General features: G+C 37.5%; 1 protein-coding gene across 1 annotated transcript in view; it reads right to left on the bottom strand.

The window, feature by feature from the left end:
* Positions 1-21,599, bottom strand: part of COL28A1 (collagen type XXVIII alpha 1 chain) — a 157,833-nt gene that overhangs the window by 91,274 nt on the left and 44,960 nt on the right. The window contains exons 14-18 of the mRNA XM_032401237.1: positions 14,305-14,373; positions 11,573-11,641; positions 6,849-6,917; positions 2,967-3,035; positions 1,545-1,613 (exon numbers count right to left, since the gene is read on the bottom strand). Coding sequence (XP_032257128.1) covers positions 1,545-1,613; positions 2,967-3,035; positions 6,849-6,917; positions 11,573-11,641; positions 14,305-14,373 — 345 coding nt within the window. The remainder of the gene's footprint in view (positions 1-1,544; positions 1,614-2,966; positions 3,036-6,848; positions 6,918-11,572; positions 11,642-14,304; positions 14,374-21,599) is intronic.

Raw genomic sequence — 21,599 nt, 5'->3', positions numbered from 1 at the left:
ACATTTGATAAAGCTGGGTTGTGAAATACTTGGGTGGTCTTTGTATTATCCTCTATGCTATTGAGTACGCTTGAAATATTTCATTTTCTAAAGTGAGAGAAGCTTAGGATTGCACATCTAGTTAATGGCAAAACTGGGATTTAGACTTAGGCAGTCTAACTGCTGAGCCTTACTACCCTACTATGTTGCTTCTCTGAAATTGGCACATATATGACATCAGACATGTACATATGTGTATGTGCACTGCATATACGTACGGTGACATATATGTCATACTTAGCATATTGTGTGGCACATCGAAACCAACAAACGGCAGCTATTATTACTACTTATGTTAGTGATTGCTATTTACATTAGTATATTTTGTACTCATTGTAATTATATGTCTATGCATATGTAACATGTCTGTTCTTCTAGACCCACATCTTACATATTGTAATACCCAAATACTTATAAGAATGACAACAATGTCAGCAGCAACAATGATGGAGCTGAACCCTCAGTGTGGCTTGCCAGATCCTATCTGACTTCAGGATTATAGAACTCGTGAAGGGTAAAGTAAGAATTCGTTCATTTACTCAACACATTTATTGAGTACCCGCTTGTCCCCAGAACTGGGGATTCGATAATAAACAAGAAAAAAAGGAAACAAGGACCCTGTTGCAGGGGGGTAGCACGGTCCCATAGAAATAGAAAGCAAGCCGTGTATGTCATTATAGCTCCTCTAGCAGCCACATTTATTTACAAAGTTAAAAGACACAGGTGAAAATAATCCTAATAATGTATTTTACTTTACCTTAATATAGCTGAAATTGTATCATTTCAATATGTAATCAATCTGCAAAAGTACCAGGGATGTAGTTCACGTTCTTCGTGCTGAGCTCTGTAATCTAGTGTGTGTTTCACAGTAACCACACATCTCACTTCACGCTCGCCACATTCCGCGCATTCAGTAACCATGAGTGGCTGGTGGCTGCAGTGTTGGACACTGCATTTCTCAAGTGATTAGGAAGATGAAACGTAAGGCAGAAAACATGCCCGTTGAGGTGAAGGGGAACAGCAAAGGAAACAGCATGCTGAGATATAAAATCAGTGGGTAGCGGGAGTGGGGGAGACATACTTTAGGTTGAGGGAACCACTTTCTGAGTAGGTAGCTTTGGAGCTGAGACCTGAAACGTGAGCCCACCGCAAAACAAGACTAGGGAAGTACCGTTTGCTGAAATCCTACTGTCTAGGTGCTCTGTTTTCTAATATGCAGATAAGAATGTTCTGAAAGAATCGCTCTGTGCCCAAAAAGGGCCTCTGATACTAATAAATATACGAACAAAAACCAGATAGCAGTCCTTAAAATAAACTAAGATTTTTGGTTCTTCTTAAACAATAAGAGTTACACTGAGCATCAGACCCTTTCCTGAATAAATATTCTCCTCTGATGAAATAACCGATGACACATGCACGATCTGTATTGAGTTTGGATATCAATGAAACTTTACATAATATGACATAAATTATCTAAACGCTTCTGATCGGTATGGTCAGCTCACCTTTGGGCCTTGTACGCCAACTCCCACTGGTCCTCTAGGACCCGTAGCTCCTGTCTGGCCTACTTCTCCCTAGTGAGGAAAGAGTATTTGAAGAGTATGTCACAGTAGCAGCAAAATAAAATATATTCCTTCCTTAAGAGCTAAGAGCTGTCTTGTATCAACAAAATAAGATAAAATTGAGCTTTGTGTGCTCAATTCATATATATGTGTTCAAATATATACATAGTGGATAGATGTTAATTATGTTATTAATATTAATACTCATGATATATTGTAATATAAAACCTGAAAATATATATTTTAATATATATTATATTATTTCAATTTGTGTTTGTATATAATTCAAATATATATATATTTGCCTAAAATCCCTTCAGGTGGATGGAGTTTTATCAAATTTGGAATATATAATGGTCTGGCTTAAAATACAGGCTAGGTAGGGGCGCCTGGGTGGCTCAGTCGGTTAAGCATCTCCCTTCAGCTCAGATCATGATCTCAGGGTCCTGGGATTGAGCCCCCTGTCAGGATCCCTGTTCAGCGGGAAGCCTGCTTCTCTCTCTCCCTCTGCCTCTCCCACTGACTTGTGCTTTCTCTCTCTTTTTCTCTCTTTCTCTCTCTCAAATAAATAAATAAAATCTAAAAAGATATATATATAGGCTACATAGCATACTCAAAAGGTGGAGAGCACCTGGAAGATAGGCAGTTAGATCCCATAACAACTAAAATTGACACATGAGAAGCCAGAATGACTGTGAATCAAGAGCAATATCATAGGCAGAAAGAACAACCTGAGCTTCCAATGATGAACCCAAAGCAAAAATCTCAAGGACGGTAACTTTCTTCTCTCGAGCTGCTTCTCACATGCCAATCTCTAAGGAGTGTGCTGGAAGGTAACTACTCTCAGAGCAGTATTTATTTAACAATGATTAGTGATCATTTGAAGCAACAGTAAGGACAGCTAGTTAAATAAGAAGTGCCATGCCTCTCCCTAAGGGATAAATAATAGTTTTAATTTAGGACATAAAATGATTCCCACATTCATAGAAGATTTTTCTTTATTTCTGACTCCATATCTTTAATTAAATGTGTCAGGAGGTAGGCCTACTGTGGGAGTGTTGGTGAGAATGGATTAGCCAGCCCACAGGTAGCCTCTACTGTTTGAGCTGCTAGAAAAGGATCTCTTGAGAAAAAGTCATAAAGAAAACAATAAATAAAGATTGCCTAAATAAATGCTTCTAAAAGTGTAAGGAATACATATTACATTAACTAAACCCTCAGGAATATCAGTACCATTTTACATTAAGTAGAAATCTGATTTTTAAGTTCATTTTATCTATTGCTTTCCCAATGCACTGGCTGCTGACCAGGAAATAGCAACTAGACTATAGATATATTAAACTCTGCTCTCATTCAGAAAGTTACCTTAGCACCAGGCAAGCCTTGTCCTGGAGGCCCTTGTGGACCAGGTGGACCCATAGGACCTTGGATTCCCTTTAAAATAAAATGTTTAAAAATAGCATTAGTGAAATTAAGAAATTCGGATAAAAGTAGTTTCATACCCTCTAAAGTGAAAATTTAATTCTCATCCTATCATATATTAGTCACACTCAGTATTTGTTGAATGGCATGGCAGAGGCTGCTAGTCAAACCATAATAGGCATTCTCCCCTTCTTCCATAGTAAGAGAATTGTAGCTGACCTGCGCGGCTGCCTAGATAACGACCACGTTTCCCAGTCCCTTGTGCAGCCAGGTGTTGCCAGATGGACTGGATTTGGGCCAATGGGATACAAAAGGAAGTGACATGTGCAATTGCTGATTCATGATAAAGGAAGAGGCATGCCTTTCCCTCCCCTATTCCCCTTCCCCAGTGGCTGAAGTGAAGACACAGTGGCTATCCCAGATCATGTGGGCGAGGAAAGCACCCTGAGAAGGGCAGACTCCCAAGAATGAAGATGGAACCTCTGAAGACCCTGACGAACAGAGCCACCATGCCAGCTTGGAGTTCCAAATCAGAGAAATAAAATTGCTTCTTGTTAACCTATTTCACATTTCAGTCCCATGCAGGCAAACCTATACTCTAGCTGTCTCGGTCACATTATATCAGGATGTTAAATCGAAGGTTTTGACCTTAGGCTCTAAGAAGCAAGAGTCTGTGGACACCAAACTGAAGAATGTCCAAACACTAGACTCTCGCTCACATTGTGGGTATAAAAAGGGGAAGGAGATAGAATTAATAAGTTCTTCTTTGGAGAAAGTAGTCTTATAAAGTGTTTTCTTTGAAGAACATGAGAGGGATTTGGGTTGCTTCTCTTTTCACCGCATTGTAGAAAGAGAGCTTCAGTGAAACCACTTGTTGACCTTGATTTTTGCCTTGGCAACACAAGGGACCTGTGTCGACTCACACCTGGGAAGGCTAAAATGGATGGTGATGGCCAAGAGAGGGCTGGGGTTGGATCAGCTCGTCTATCCAGAGTTGGTCAGCGCAAAGGCCGTGCAAGTTTTTTCTGTGGACCAGATGTACTCTAGGTGAGAGACAGGGTTAGCCTTGAATTGTTTGGAGTCCTGTCCAAGAGGACCTGGAGGAGCAGTGGAATTCCAATAGAGAGAATCAGTATAGAATAAACCCCCAGAAAAGCAGAGGCTGATGGGGAGAAACAGCTGGAGGAAGAGAGTCCTTCATCCATGTCCCGAGAGTGGCAGTCACAGGGGCAAGACAAGAGCCCCACAAGGAAACTCACTGTCAAACATCTGTCAAGACCAGAGGACCCAAACCATGTGACAATAGACCAGCCAAGAAAGAAACTCTGTGGCCTCCCTCCGACTCTCATCCTTGATTCGGCCTGGGAGGGATGAGAAGCACATTCCTTCCCGTGGACCACAGGTTCTCCCTATAGCTCATACCAGATAAATGAAGATTAAAAGGAAAGTTAATATAGTGACTAGATACTTTTTATTACACAATTAAAACTGTGAGTTACAACTAAGAGGTGATACCATAACTTTTTATTACCTAAAAGTGATAAGAAGAGTTTGTAACTCATTGGTAATTTCTTCCTGTGGTAGGAAAAAGAAAAAACTTACCCCACCGAAAAATATTTAAAGGGTTGGTGAGGAAAAACTAAAATTTTGTTTTGCTTATACCCCATAATCCATGATTGTGTAAATAATGGTTACAGACACATGATTATTTTATTACAAATGGTATCCCCTTTTTTCCAGCTGGATGATACAATTGCTTGTTTATTTTTTAATTATAAATATCATTTTTTTCTGGTTAATGAAGATGAAGTAGTCTAAACAGTTTAAGAAAGCTAAGGTTATTACAAGAAGGAATCATAATGTTGTTATTAGGAAGAATCTTTTACAGTTGTCTACAAGTAGTATGATATGCCACAAGGAACCAAAAATTCAAAGAGATCCATGCATATATGTGTGTGTATACACGTGTAAATGTGGTTATTTGTATTTGCACTCCAATTTATAACAGAGTTGAAGTGGTCAAGCCTCCAAACATTTCATGAAAATCTGCAGGCCCCTCGAGGCATATTATCAACATGTTCTTGAAAACAGGAGTTTCCCAAAAACAGATGAGTGGGGAAATTCATTTCTGTAAGAGAATTAGGAAGATCTAATAACAACGGTAATTCAATGAGTAAACATGTCAAATTAAGGATAAGAAGAAAAATGAATAACTGTATAAATAGAGGTTACATTTAAGTAGGATTTAAATCATTTGTCTTAAAAGGGAAAACGAATTCCTTTCTTGTTCAAAGCAATTTACAAATGATGCATTCTATTCAATCTCCTATCCAGTGGGGGTCAGCTTCATATGGACACGTCTACCTTAAAAATGATTTTCTCTTGGAAATTTGGAGAGAAAGGGGTGAGAAAACAAAAGAAGTCAAAGAGATTTTTTTAAGCTGAAGAACAACAACCCCCACCAAGAACCAGCATTAAAGGCAACAGGAAGTTGCAGGTGGGAGGTCCAGAATTCGCAGGCCATCTGGAAAGATTTGGCTTTCTTTGAACCTCATTTTCAGCCCCATAGTGGTGACTCAGCACCGGGACCACAAGACCCAGGACTGTCCAGCCACTTCCAGGATCAGAATGTAAGCCTGGCTGAAACCAGCAAGTCAACTGCGAAGTTTGAGACTCCCTAGTGCTATAGTCAAACCACAATCCTTGTGTAATCAAAATATCCAGCTCTTCATTATTATATAAACACTTATATACAGACTTATCTTGGCTTTTCCTGCATCTTAATCCTCCTAATGTATTACCACTAAGATCTCTATCAAGAGAAAGGAAATGGAAAAAGGAGTAATATCCAACTTTGGTGTTGCTTGGATTAACAACAACAACAAAAATACTAATTAATTTCAAGATGGTTAGAAAGAAACTCAGAGTTAATGTTAACAACGAGGTGTGGAATTATCTCCTTTTTTTATACTCTTCCCACTCTCCCAGATAAAGGAAGCAGTATTCATTCTCTAGGCAACAGAATAATTCAAACCTTAATCATAATTCTTAGTCAAACCGATTGGCTACTTTCTATGTAGGAGGACAGTCAACATAAATCTGGATTTGTGTGTCACTTTGATTAAATGAGATTCTGTAGGTAGATAGTATTTTACATTATCTTTATATTATTTAGATCTAACAAAGGTGCCCAGCTTTTCCAAAAGTTATGGTCAGAAGATTTTGGAAGCCCTTAGAGCCATGAATGTGGAGACATCCTCAGAGAGCTTTCTTTCCTTCTGACCAAGAGAGGCCAAATGTCATTTATAAACCCTATCTGTGGTTTGCTTCTATTCAGGAACGGTGCCCTTTAAGTTAAATGGTTACCTCTGATTCTGGTCCTTGTTTTAAAACTTTTTTTAGATTGATACATGGCTAGGGGGTAGGAGATAGTACTCTCCTAGCATTGGCAGAGAGTGAGATTTAATCATTCGCAAAGCCTCAGGGGGAAAACACGCAAACCAACAGATAAATAAACCACTGCTCCCAAGGAAAACTAAAAATATAAAATCACTCTAAAACTCTTATCCTGTTAGTTAGGCATTAATGTTAAAAGTCACAGCTCCAAGAAACACACATTTTCTTTTTTTTAATCTTTGGAAGTTCTAAAAAATAAAATCTCACAGAACCATCTTTTCCTTCCCTACATTCACTTTTGGTTGTATATTCCATTGCACTTTGACTATCAAATATATTCATAGGTGTTTGCAGGACTGGCTTTCAATGAACACCAGAACTAGGTCAGAGTGTTCTGTACCAAAGGGAAAGAGAGAAAGCTTTGATTACCTGTTCTCCTTGACTCCCAATTCCAGGGATGCCCATTAGTCCCTGGGGTCCCACAGGTCCCAAATCCCCCTGTATAGAAAATAAGTCAGAAATATAACAATAAGCCTCATTCTTTCATACTTTGCTAATCTTGAATTATGCTGAATTAAAATCTATACCATAAAAGGGTTCAACATAAAAAGTTAGAAAACTCTATCTCTTTTAAACAGTTTATAGTTCAAGTTTGCCAAAAGAGTGAATGATATTTTCACTGTGTAGTCTAACTTGGTGAATATTTGCACTAGTTTATATTTATCAATCATTTTTCTAACAAGGACCAAAAATTCCTAAGTGGTTATTAATGACCCAAACACTTCCTGTTAGGATTACAATAGAAATATTTAAAAGTCTAACATTCACAGGGTCCAAGAAAATCAAGATTTGAGAGAGAAATTGAAATGTTCGAAAATTTTCTAAATACCTTTTCCTTCCACATCTTGCTAAAATACATTTTAAAAATTAAGAAATTATCTAAGGTAAATGCAACAAAATTAAAGAACCTCACCTTTTCCTTCCATGAGATAAATTCGGGCAACAAAGTGAGAGTTATCAGTAAGAAGAACACTATCATTCATTCATTCTTGGTGTCTTTCAACAAATACTTGTGAGTGCCCATTATGTGCCCTGGATTGTTCCAAACACTGGGGAAGCAACAGTGACCTAAAGAGCCAAAAACTCTCTCTTCACAGAGCTTACATTTCAGTAGGAAAAACAGAAGATAGTAAACAAGATAAATAGATAAAATAAGTAATATGTTGAATAAGGGTAAGTGCTAAGGAGAAAAATAAATCAAGGAAGGGGGGAGACAACTACAGTTTTGCATGAGGTGGCCAAGGATGGCCTCACCGAAGAGAGAGAAAGAACCAGGTAGAAACACAGGAAAAGTATTCCAAGCAGAGCAAACGCCCAGTGTGAGGATGATGCCTGGCACATCCCAGAACAGCAAAGAAACAAATGAGATGCATATTTTATTTTATTTTTTATTTTTATTTTTTGAAGAAGGCTCCATGCCCCACGTGGGGCTTGAACTCACAATCCTGGGATTAAGAGTCACGTGCTCTACCAACTGAGCTAGCCAGGCGTCCCGGACATTTAAATGTCAGTTGTCTTTAGGCTCCATCAGGATCCACGAACTTGTTCTTAAATAGCTGGACAGTAAACATTTTGTTCTTGAGGGCCATAGTAAGGTCTCTGTCATCAGTAATGGACGCCGCTTTGGTTGTACCAAAGCAAGCACAGACAATAATACCTAGATGCACAGATATACCTGCGTTCTAAAAACACTGTATTTGTAAGAATAACAGCCAGCCCTATAGTTTGCCAATGCCTGGACTAAATAAGTGTTTTTATGAACAAAACTGTATCGTTGGATCATACTTCACATAATATTAGGGGCGCCTGGGTGTCTCAGTCTGTTAAGTATCCAACTCTTGATCTCAGCTCAGGTCTTGATCTCAGGGTTGTGAGTTCAAGCCCCGTGTTGGGCTCTATGCTGGGTGTGGAACCTGCATAAAGAAAGAAAGAATGCTGATCCTGTCATTAAGACATGCCCTGGGGGCGCCTGGGTGGCTCAGTCATTAAGTGTCTGCCTTCGGCTCAGGTCATGATCTCAGGGTCCTGGGATCGAGCCCCGCATCGGGCTCCCTGCTCAGCAGGAAGCCTGCTTCTCCCTCTCCCACTGCCTCTGCTTGTGTTCCCTCTCTCGCTGTGTCTCTCTCTCTGTCAAATAAATAAATAAAAATCTTTAAAAAAAAAAAAAAAAAAGACATGCCCTGGAATATGCTTCTTAGTGTTTTACTCTGTGTCAACCCCCATTCTAAATAAATATCTTAGAGGGAAAGATGTAATGGACTCAAGTTCTAGTTCAGAGCTGGATTATTCTGATTCAGAATTGGATTGCTTGTCATGTGGCAGGCACTGTGTTAAATGCTTTTTCATGCTTTATCTCATTTAATCTTCACAAGAACCCTCTGAAAGTAGGCATCCCTATCTTCCAGATGAGGTTAAGTACTTTGCCCCAGTCATACAAACGTTAGATGACAGAGGCAAGATTCAAGTTCACTCTCTCTGACTCCAGAACCCACTCATAACCACTATTCTGCAAATATTCAATGAACACATAAGAAGCATCTTCTTTTGTGCATTATTATTTACATTTAATTTCTGTATCAAAACCACTTCTTTGTGTTTTACCAATTATATATTTTGAGAGCCCTTATCATAGAGGTATTTATCTTATCACTTGAATTACAGACACAAATGTGCTTGAATCTAACATTATAGATAAAAGCTATGGTGAGCACTGTGAATTGTGTAAGACTGTTGATTCACAGACCTGTACCTCTGAAACAAATAATACATTATATGTTAAAAAAAATAAAGAAGAAGATAACAGGAAGGGAAGAATGAAGGGGGGGAAATCAGAGGGGGAGACGAACCATGAGAGACTACGGACTCTGAGAAACATACTGAGGGTTCTAGAGGGGAGGGGGTGGGGGGTTGGGTTAGCCCGGTGATGGGTATTAAAGAGGGCACGTTCTGCATGGAGCACTGGGTGTTATACGCAAACAATGAATCATGGAACACTACATCAAAAACTAATGATGTAATGTATGGTGATGAACATAACATAATAAAATAAAAAAAACACTATATGTTAACTAACTTGAAATTTAAAAAACCAAAAAAATGGCAAATAAAAAGTTGAGACAAAAAAAAAGAATAGGAAAGGAGGAAAGGGGGAAGGGTAAGGATTTGGTAAGGGAGTAGCTGATGAAAGCCTCGCAATTACTATGTGATAATGTCTGATATTTCAATGTATTTCCTTTGCATGAGCTCCAGATGTAAAAACACAAATGCCATGACAACAACACCTGAAAAAGTTAATTTACTGAACTCATAAAACAATAGATCTGTTGTACTCAGTTCTCACTGCTCCGAAGGAAGAAAGACAATCTTACATATTTTTAGGGTATTTTGGAGCTGGAGCTGAACTATTTGAACCAAAAACTGTATTACAACTAAAATTTGTATAACTCACTATTTACCAGTATCTCAGCTATTTAAATACAGATATCTAAAAGAGACAGCTACCAGTAAATAAAAGAAATAAGTCATTCAAAATTGAAACACAACACCTAAAGTAATCATGAACATAAATCATTATTCTAATATATAATGTGATGATATGCTTAGAGATTAACATATAAATGACTCCCAATTGATATGAGGTCTCTGTTTTTTGTACGTTTCTTATATCATCTTCACCTCTGGGAGCTTTCCCTTCCCAGTGGTCTGTAGGGCTTTATTAGCCTCCGGAGCTCCTAGCACCAGCCTCATTACCACTTCTAATCTGGGTATGATCTGCAGCTATTTTAAAGAAAACAAGGAACTAGTGAGAAAGAGAAAAGCAATGACAGGTTGACCATGGTGTTGAACATAAACAATTTTACAGAATACTGTCAGATATGGCCATTCGATGTGATAAACCAAGATAAAAGCAAGAGCACTCCATAGTTATGTCTGAGCACAGACAAAAACAAAAAACAGCATCCAAACCACCTATCCCCAGCAAAATGATCAAACATCCCCCTAAACTAGCTAAAGTGAATGACTGCTACTTCTTTACCAATTATAGCTAAGCCTGACTCCATTTTTCCCACCTCCTAGATAAGAGTCATTAAAATAGCCAGTCTTAAAATTACCTCACCTCCTGTACCCCTGAAACAAATAATACATTATATGTTTAAAAAAAAAATAAGAAGATAGCAGGAAGGGAAAAATGAACGGGGGGAATCAGAAGGGGAGACGAACCATGAGAGATGATGGACTCTGAGAAACAAACTGAGGGTTCTAGAGGGGATGGTGGTGGGGGAAAGGGTTAGCCCAGTGATGGGTATTAAAGAGGGCATGTTCTGCATGGAGCACTGGGGGTTATACGCAAACAATGAATCATGGAACACTACATCAAAAACTAATGATGTAATGTATGGTGATTAACATAACATAATAAAATAAGAAAAAAATTTACCTCCCTTCCTAACAGCATCCAAACCAAAGTCAACTCCTACTTTCTTAGACACTTCCCAAAAACACCTAACACAAGCCCAAATGCTATAAAAAATCTTTCATCCTCTTACTGAGTAGTAATGGGTTCCCCATGGTATGTGGTCTGCCTCACTGCAATGAATCTATAGACCTAACTTTGTTCAACTATAGGTGGACCCCTCTTGGTCCTTGTTAGAGGGCAACAGCACTAGCTTTCTTAAATGAGTTCTCCTATTTTAGTCCCATTTTAAGGTAATATCTTTTGAGTGAGCATCTAAGGATGGACATGCACATTCTGTAATGGGGTCAAGTCAATACATTTTAAAAAACTTTTTTACTAAGAAGAGGTCTGTTTTGCTAATGTTTGGCATTAAAGCTGCTTAGCTGAAGATAGTTTTACTGGAAGTCAAAACCCAAATAAATGAGACATTACTGTAAATAAACATGATGGGATATTTCAGATAATAATTCCTCCTACATAATAATATACCTTGCGTATACTTGATTTATAATTAACTGGATACCTGTGTGATATGGTCATTAGATTGAATACAGTTCATAAATGTACATGCATAAAGAACAATGAACAAAAATAATTCTAGTGGCATCTTTCCTATTGTATACCCTTTATGCAGTACCTTGTCCCCTTTGATTGACAGGCCTTGTAATCCTTGTGGGCCAATTGGTCCTTCAGAGCCTTTTTCACCCTGAAAGTGTATGGGAGAAATATCAGTATATTAATAAAAATGAGGATTTCAAAATAGCTGAAGCATCTAAAGCATCCAAATTCACTGCTCACTACAAATGGGTAATTCTAGCCCACCCGAAGATCTGTAACTTGCAAAAAAATACAGTTTTAATACTCTTAAATAAGAAGGAATCTGTCCAAACAGAACACATATACAGCATCACTAAAGTTGGAAAAGAGCTCCATTCCTGATAGAAATATCTGGAAATGGGGGACCTAACTAATCATATAGTACAACAAACTGAATCAATCCTTCATTTCCTTAACACTGCTCAACTAGATCCATCACACAATGAAAATTCATCTCTCATATTAGTACATGAACTAATGCTTGCTAGTATTGAATTACTTATTAAATGTTTTATATCATAATTTATAAACATTCATTGAAAATTTAGTTTTAAAATGATTCATAGAAAATCTTCTTGGAGTACTTCTATAGTCACATGACCTATGCGACTAGCTCTGGTTGTAATATAATTGCAATGAAGTCATAACATTTTGTGCATTTGTGTGAAAAATAAGCCATATTATTAATTAGGAATAGCATTTATTTAAAGCCAGAGTAAAATCAAAGAACACTTGCAAGAAACCTAAGAAAAGGGAAAATATACCTTTAAGTCCCTCTTTATTCATAATTTATTCTACATCAATGCAAAGTAACCCAAGTAGCACACATAGAAAACTCCCCATTGACCCTGCTGGTTGGGGAATGAAGTATTCTGACTAATGGGTTCTTCTGATCATTACCACAGAGTATAATTACATAAGTCGACCCTAAAGTAACACTGAATATAATGGATTCTTTCTGTGATGAGATGCAGGGCGATGCAGTGCTGTGGGTTATGATAAGTAAGAGTGTATCATTATAACATTGAACCTGTCACTAAAACTCACCCTGCAGTATGCTTCTTAGTGTTTCACTTATTCACTTCTCATTTACTTATTTATGTTAAAAACCCCCACAGGTTATAAAGAGAAATAACCCTGGCTATTTGAATTTCCCAGGTTGTTTGGACTACACATAAATAGAAATTTACTATATGACAAAAAAAAACTCAAGAAATTATGTATTATAAAACTTTCTGAAATGTAGCACTTAGCTGTTGGCCTGACTTCTGAGAGTAATACTCTGGTTAAGTCAGGACATTTGGAATGTCCCCTTTCTCCTACAGATTATTTCCTTTGATGATGACAAATTAAAGTTTGTTAGTTATTGAGGGCCTCTTTTAAAATTCAACCCAGCTGTCATTCACAACTTAGTATGAATTAGGTTTTAACTACTTGATCTCCCTGTAGTCGAGATTCAGGTTTCTCACAGACAATAGAATATTGATCATGGCTGAAGAGGATAAGAATGAGATATTTTAGAGCATGAGGCTGGAGGGAGAAGGCCAGATCTTAGTGACTGACCAAATGGCTGAAGTAGAAGTTCTTAGACACTTGGAAAATAGCATGTGGTTCTCTGGGTGGTGTGTGTGTGCATGCACATGTGTTTGGGGGAAAGAATTTAGAAAAGAAAGGAAAAGGACCCCAAAATGTATTCTTGCTTACTCTGAAATGTTGTTGATGCTGCCCAAAGTGTCTTGGAAAATCATTTCCTGTGTGGCCTTTGGTAGATGGGGGGAACCAGAGGTCAGCAAAGTACAGCCCATTGGCCAAATCCAGCCCACTGCTTGTTTTTTGTAAGTACAGCTTTATTGGAATACAGCCACGCTCATTCATTTATACATGGTTGATGACTTCTCTCATGCTACACCAACAGAGTCTAAGTCGTTGTGACAGATACCATACTGCTCACACAGCCTAAAATACTTATTCTCTGGCCCTTTACAGAAAAAGTTTGCCAGCCCCTGGTCCAGAGGAACTTGAGTGCCAAGAATTATATATGGGAAGCAGTAGAAACATTTGAATTCTCAATTGCCAGGTAAAAGGTACGTTTCTCATAGCATTTTGCCCCTTACGATAACAAGGTAATTCTAGTTCTGTCCTCCCACCCGTATTTCTTTCTTATTATACTAATGACAGTATGATTACGAACTGGTTTAGTAGTTTCTTATCTGTGTTTCACAAAACAAAGCTGTGAGTAAAGTTCTGTCGTAGCTATGCTCAATAATGTCACTTCTGGACATAAAGATGCTATTTATCACTATGGCTTTAATGACTACAAACTAAAAGAGTTTTCTCCTTTCCTGTGCCATAATTATATGAGGTAAAAATCTGTCAATTAGTTATTTTTTTAAAGATTTTATTAATTTATTTGACAGAGAGAGATACAGCGAGAGAGGGAACACAAGCAGGGGGAGTGGGAGAGGGAGAAGCAGGCTTCCCACCAAGCAGGGAGCCCGACGTGGGGCTCTATCCCAGGACCCCGGGATCATGACCTGAGCCGAAGGCAGACGCTTAACGACTGAGCCACCCAGGTGCCCCCAATTAGTTATTTATAATCGCAAATTTCATTATAGTTTCATGTTAAGGGAAAATTTACATATTCCTTTATTTAATAGGGTGAAGATAGGAAAATACTTGACTTCTGATAATTGGCTAGGCCACATTTTTTAAAGTTGTAAATCATGACCATGCAAGACAAAGCATTTTTTCATAGTACATAAGTATTGTTACCTTTGGTCCTGGAAATCCTTCTCCTGGTAAGCCCCTCTCTCCTGGTGCTCCCTCAGGACCACGGGGACCCTGTTTAGGAGGAGAGGCAATGAGGAGCAGGAAAAGAGAGAGAAGGAGAGAATGGGGGGGAGAAAAAGGGGAGAAGGAAGGAAGAGAGAAAGGATTATATTTTGGTTCACACCGGATGCGGCGATATAGTCCTACTTATTAGTGAGAATCCTTCTAGTAAACTCCATACTGATTAGTAGAATCATAGAGTGGTGAAGAATAATATTCCACTTGATTAGCAGAAGATGTTCTTTTCTGCTGTCCTCAAATTAGAGGAAAATGGAAATTAAGTGGTGCTTCAGAATAAGGATTAGGAAATAAATCCTATGAGGAAAGTCTAAAAATCTAGGACTGTGTGGTCTGGAGAAAGTTGCAGAGTAATTAAATAATTGAAAAGTATCAGGGGAGCTCTGTGAAGAAATCACTGCCCAGCGGCTTTAAAGCATTGAATTCTGTTTACACGTGTTTTAATTTCTATCCTGATACATTTGGATTCAAACTTGAATTCTTTCAAGGACTGCTTGAATCCACTGGACGTTTATGTGCAAATGGGAATCCTGATAGCATCACATTCAGGTGAGGCACGGTTTTTGATCTCAGTGATTCAAATTAAGAAGTCCAGGTAACTATTGCTCAGAAGGGCACTCAGGGAGGTGCAAACTTCTCACAGAAGGAAAGAAAAACAACACAATCTCAGGCTTTGAAGTGGGCTGGCAGGAAACATACTAATTGAAAAAATAAAAGGCAACAGCAAGATATTCACTTGAAGTAGGAATTTTTAAAAGGCTACAAATTCTCCCTCTCTTTATTCTTGGCCAGAAGGTCACAAAGTAAAAAAGGAACTAACAAGGATCTTAGAAGCACAAACTGGAGCTTTTCCCTCTAAGCGATCTAAAAAGATAATTAGGGCTTGCTTGGCAGGGAAGTGAACCTAAGATGATATAAAGTCGACTGAGTTGCCCAGAAACTCCAAAGCCAGCACACTGCAGACACTCTAAACGATCTGGGGGCTCGATACGCAATAATCCAGGGTAATATGAGAGGCGCTTTCTCCTGAAGCCTGGTAGCAGACGTAGGATGCAGCATTTGCTAATCAGTGACCAATCATAGTTATGGAACTGTAAACAAGAAAGCTAATTGTATCTCATGTCAAATTTTTTTTGCCTTTCCCTAAATATTATGTATTTTAAAAGACAGTCTTCTTCAGTATTTATGCATCACCAATTTCATAAAGGCTTTAATTAAAGGAAAAAGCTAATATTTAATTCCATTTAAATTGCTATGCTGATGGGAAACCTAGCTTTTAACAACCCAAGACCTTAATCAAAGCACTAATACCCATGACAGCTTGCTCTAATGTTAGAGAGATTAACTAGGGGAAAAATAAATATAAGCATGAAAACTAGATTGCAAACTAAAAAGGCAAGTGCCTAGTTAACATCATGTAATTTAACAAAAAAAATTGACAAATTATTCCTCTTTCCCAATGATAAAACAAATGAAAATAACACAATTTACATTAAATGCAAAGAAGTCTTTTTCCAGTTCACTCAATTTTTTTTTTCCCATTCATTCAGCAAATGTCTGGTGGGTGCAAGGCCCCGTGCTAAGTTCTAGGAACAGCAGATAGACCTGCTCTCTTGTCTCATAGAGCTTACAGTCTTTCATGATAATTGAAAGCATATTATGGTGTCATATGGACCAGGGTTCAAGTCCCAGCTCTGTTGTGTGTTAGCAGCAGGATCTCCAGCAAAGAATTTAATCTCTCTAAAGTTCAGCATCTTCACCATAATGGTGGTAACAATAGTACCTACCTCAACCACAGGAGTTAATATAAAGGTTAGATCAGAGAGACGTAATGTTCTTATATACTGAGCACGCAATAAATATCTGCTATCACTATCAAAATTATTTTACTTGAATCTTGTGATTGTGAAGAATGTCCTTTCAGGGCATGTTTATGAACAGGGTAGCTTCAGAGTGAAGGGTTTACAGTAGGCAATATGACAATACAGAGAGAGGACTGCTGCAGAGCATAAACACCGAACCCTTCTTCCATCCCTGCATTTCTAGAGTCCGCCAGCCAAGGTGAGAGTGAAAACAATGGTGGTTTTGAGGAGCCATGTGTTTCAGGCTGCTGAGAGCCGAGAACTAATACTCGTGAGTACTCACTTAAAGGCATTAAAAAAAAGCAGTGATTCAAGGTTTAATTACTACACACTGTTGGAATAATATTCCACATCAAAAGTACATTCTCATATTTTCCAGCTAAACTGAATGGAAGATGAGAAAGAGCAGGTACTTGGGGTAGATGAACTGTACTTTATCACAACAGTACCGATGGATTATTTTTAAAAGACAGAAATGCTTCTATAAAAAACTCACGGTGTCCTTTTCAAAAGCCATGAGAACCAATCATAATTATGGCATATTTATTTGACTTCTCATGAATGCCTCTAATTAAAAAAAAAAAGTGGAGGAATCTAATTATCAGTTAACAGTCTGATCAGTGAAATGCTTTATTTGAGACATTAATGAGATAAAATGTGATTGTCCATTATCTTATTACTTGTTACTTTTCTTAATCTCACTAGTGTGGATAATCAATAAAAGTGGTTTTGCCATACATTGTAAGCATTAAAAATAAATATGCTAAATAATAATAAAAATTTCCCATAATATTCAAACAGTACCATCTATGTAATTTTTAACTCCAAAGTATTTACAGTTCTACTTCAGGGGGTATTTTTTACTAATAGTGCTCTGAATATCCTTGTACAAAAACAAAACAAAACAAAAAACCCTGAAACCACTTGAAATCATTCAGACAAAGAAACAAACATAAAGGACTTTCAGCAGAACCTTTTTCAGTCCCAAGGTAAGTCTTTATGTTACTTCTAAGTAATTAAAAAACTCACAACATTGGGTTTTTATTAGGACAGTTTGGTGCAAAACTTTCATACATTATTTGCAATCCACCCCACCTTTGTTATGATTTCAGTTCCCAATTAAACCACAGATGTCACAATGTCACTCTGATTTGTGTAATTGTGGCTTGGAAAGCAAACAAAAAAGAACTTCATGTTCTGGCAGTATTATGAAAACTCTCTAGCTACAAACAAAAAGCCAAGTAATACAAATTTTTCTTTAACATGAATTTTAAAGGAGGTCCAAAAATAAATAAGTAAGGAATAAATGGGAACAGCAGATTCCTATGTCTAAGTAAGGGAAATCACAGGGCTCCAAAACAAAAAGAGAGAGGAACGCTGGGGTGGTACACAAAGAAGCTGATGCTGTGTCTGTCCTGGGTGGAAGAGTGTGGTTGTGTGGTGGAAATATGTCTAGAAAAATCTAAGCTAGAGAACCAGAAGCAAGGATTTTGGCTCACTCAATGGAAAATAAGGAGAGAATTAGAGCTGAGATAAAGCTCATAAAGCTAGGCTCTGTGCTGGGCATAGAGCATGCTTAAGATTCTCTCTCTCCCTCTGCACCCCACCACCCCCATGCATGTACTCTCTCTCTCAAAAAAAAAAAAAGTCTACGGTCAGTGTATTATTTTTAGGGTCAGGTGCCGATACTGATGACATTTCAAGCTTGTTAGCTAAGAACACATGTTAAAAGTTCAATAATCAGGGGCATCTGGGTGGCTTAGTTGGTTAAGTGTCTGATTGGCTCAGGTCATAATCTCAGGTCCTGGGATCCAGCCCCTCATGGGCCACATCAAGCCCCCCATCGGCTGCATTGCCCCCCCATTGGGCTCAGCACTCAGCCGTGAGTCTGCTTATCCCTCTGCCTCTCCCCCACCGCTCTCTCTCTCTCAAATAAACAAAATCTTTTTTTTAAAGTTCAATAAGCATATATAAATGTAGATATACGTATACACACATGTGTGTATAAAAAGACAGGCATGTATTCTGATACATATGTGCTTTCTAATTAGATTTTTTTAATATTGAGTTTTGAGAGCTATTTATACAATCTCAATATAAATCCTTCATCAGATATGTGGTTTGCGAATACTTTTTATTGGTCAGTAGCTTGTCTTTTCATCCTTTTTTTTTTTTTTAAAGATTTTATTTATTTATTTGACAGGGAGAGACACAGCGAGAGAGGGAACACAAGCAGGGGGAGTGGAAGAGGGAGAAGCAGGCTCCCCGTGGAGCAGGGAGACCGATGTGGGGCTCGATCCCAGGACCCTGGGGTCCTGACCTGAGCCGAAGGCAGACGCTTAACGACTGAGCCACCCAGGCGCCCCTCTTTTCATCCTTTTAACAGAGTCATGGAATAAACATTTTCCACTTTCCAGGAGTCCAACTAATCAATTTTTTTATTTTTTGGATCATGTTTTTTGTAACATGTCTAAGAAATTTCCACCAAGCTATAGTACCAAAGATTTTCTTTTATGTTTTATTCAAAAGTTTTATAGTTTTACATTTCACATTTAAGTCTATGAGCCATTTTGAGTTAATTTTTTATAAGGTGTGTGTGAAACTTACTTGAGGTTCAGTTTTTGGTATATGGATACCCAATTGATCCAGCACCATTTGTTGAAAAAGTTATTCTTCCTCCATTGAATTGTTTTTGCACCTTTATCAAAAAATCAGTGTGTGGGTCTGTATCTGGATCCTCTATTCTATTCCACTGATCATGTCTCTATGATCTACCAGAACTGCACAATCTTGATTACTATAGTGATGTGAATAAAACCCCTTCTTCAACTTTATTCTTCTTTTTGCAAATTGTTTTTAACTATTCTAGTTCCTTTGACTTCCCATACAAATTTTAAAATAATCTTGTCCATATCTATAAAAACATCTCACTGGAATATTTAAAAAGACTTGCATTAAACCTTATATCAATTTAAGCAGATTGACAGCTTTATGAAATCAAGTCTTCAATCCATGAACATGGTGTGTCTCTCAATTTATTAAATATTCTTTTATTTCTTTCATTGGTGTTTTGTAGTTTTCAGGATACAAGTCCTACACATGTCTTAGTAGATTTTTACCCAAGTATTTCTATTTTTTAATGGCTATAAATGCTATTATATTTTAAATTTTTATTTCTATGTGTCTGTTACTAGAATATAGAAATAAAATTGATTTTGTCTGTTCTTTGTATCTATGGGATTGGTTTGGTTTTTGTTTTGTTTTGTTTTTAAGGCTCCACATATAAGAGAGATCATATGGTATTTGCCTTTCTCTGACTTATTTCAGTCAGTATAATGTTTTCAGAGTCCATCCATGTTGTTGCAAATGACAAGACTTCATTCTTTTTTATGACTGAATAGTAATCCATTATATATATCGATACATATATCCAATAGTAATCCATTATATATACATATATATATATATATATATATAAATTTCTTTATCCGCTTATCAGTCAGTGAACATTTAGTCTGTTTCCCTACATTGGCTATTATAAATAGCATTGACCATGGGGGTGCATATATCTTTTCGAGTTAGTGTTTTTATTTTCTTTGAATAAATACCCAGAAGTGGAACAGCTGGATCATATAGTAGTTGTAGTTGTAGTTTTTGGAGGAAACTCCACATTGTTTTCCACAGTGCCTATGCCAAATTACATTTCCACCAACAGTGCATGAGGGTTTCCTTCTCTTCACATCCTCAACACTTGTTATTCTTGTATTTTTGATAATAGCCATTCTAGCAGGTGTGAAGTGATATCTCATTTTGATTTTCATTTTCATTTCCCTGGTAATTGGTGATGTTGAGAATCTTTTCATGTACCACCTGGCCATCTGTACATCTTCTTTGCAAAAATATCTATTCGAGTCTTCTGTTTTTTGTTATTATTGAGTTGTATGACTTCTTTATATATTTTAGATATTATCAGATATATGATTTGAAAATATTTTCTCCCATTCAGTAGATTGCCTTTGTATTTTGTTGATGGTTTCCTTTGATGTGCAGAAGCTTTTTAGTTTGATGTAGTCCCAACTTGCTTATTTTTGCTTTTGTTCCTTTTACTTTGGGTACTCAAAACATCATTGCTAAGACCTATGTCAAGGAGCTTACTGCTTATGTTTTCTTCTAGGAGTTTTATGGTTTCAGGTCTTACATTCAAGACTCAAATCCATTTTGAATTAATTTTTGTGTATGGTATAAGATAGTGGTCCAATTTACTCAACATCATTTTTTTTAAAGATTTTATTTATTTATTTGATAGAGAGAGACAGATAGTGACAGAGATAGCGAGAGAGAGCACAAGCAGGGGGAGAGGCAAAGGGAGAGGGAGAAGCAGGCTCCCCGTGGAGCAGGGAACCCGACGTGGGGCTCGATCGCAGGACCCTGGGATCATGACCTGAGCCAAAGGCAGACGTTTAATGACTGAGCTACCCAGGCACACCTACCCAACACCATTTATTAAAGTAAGACTGTCTTTTCCCTGTTATATATACTTGGCTCCTTTGTTGTAAATTAATTTACCATATACGTGTGAGTTTATTTCTGGGCTCTCTATTCTGTTCCATTGGTCTATGTGTCTGTTTTTATGCCTATGCAATACTGTTTTGATTACTATAGCTTTGTAATATATTTAGAAATCAGAAAGTGTGACGCCTCACCTTTGTTCTTCTTTCTCAAGATTGCTTTGGCTATTCAGGATCTTTTATGGTTCCATACAAATTTTAAGGTTGTTTGTTCTGTTTCCATGAAAAATGCCATTGGAATTTTGATAGGAATTGCATAGAATCTGTAGATCGTTTCAGGTAGTATGGACATTTTAACAATATTAATTCTTCTGATCCAACCCAGTTATTTTTATATGTATCTCAGTAAGTAACTTACTGTTCTTTTCTGGGAGAATAATGATTACTTGAAAAGTTAAGAGCATTTCTATACTAGGATAATCATGTTTTATTCATTTCTTCTCCAGATCTCTTTTGATAGAGACACTTTTTTTTTTCTTCTGCAAAAATAGTAAACTTTAAAGCTACATAAGCTATAAGCTGCAAATAACACAGGTATTACCTGTCTGCCTTCATCTGTCCTAGCTTTAGCGTATACTCATAAGCTAGGTAATGAGCAACATCCTTATTCTCAATGATTTTCTCATGGTTCCAGGAAAGTCCTTAGGCCTGAATCCAGTTCTCCTATCTCCTAGGAGATTTTGACACATGAGATCTCTTTCCTTCTTGGACAAGCTGATTAATCTTGTAAGAGATTTCAGTAAGAGAGAGCCAGTTGTACATATCATGTGGTGGGGGGGTGGGGGGCTCT

Source organism: Phoca vitulina, unplaced genomic scaffold (genome assembly GCF_004348235.1).
Source record: "Phoca vitulina isolate PV1807 unplaced genomic scaffold, GSC_HSeal_1.0 scaffold4, whole genome shotgun sequence".
Lineage (NCBI taxonomy): Eukaryota > Metazoa > Chordata > Mammalia > Carnivora > Phocidae > Phoca > Phoca vitulina.
This window is presented reverse-complemented; position numbering and strand designations above follow the sequence as displayed.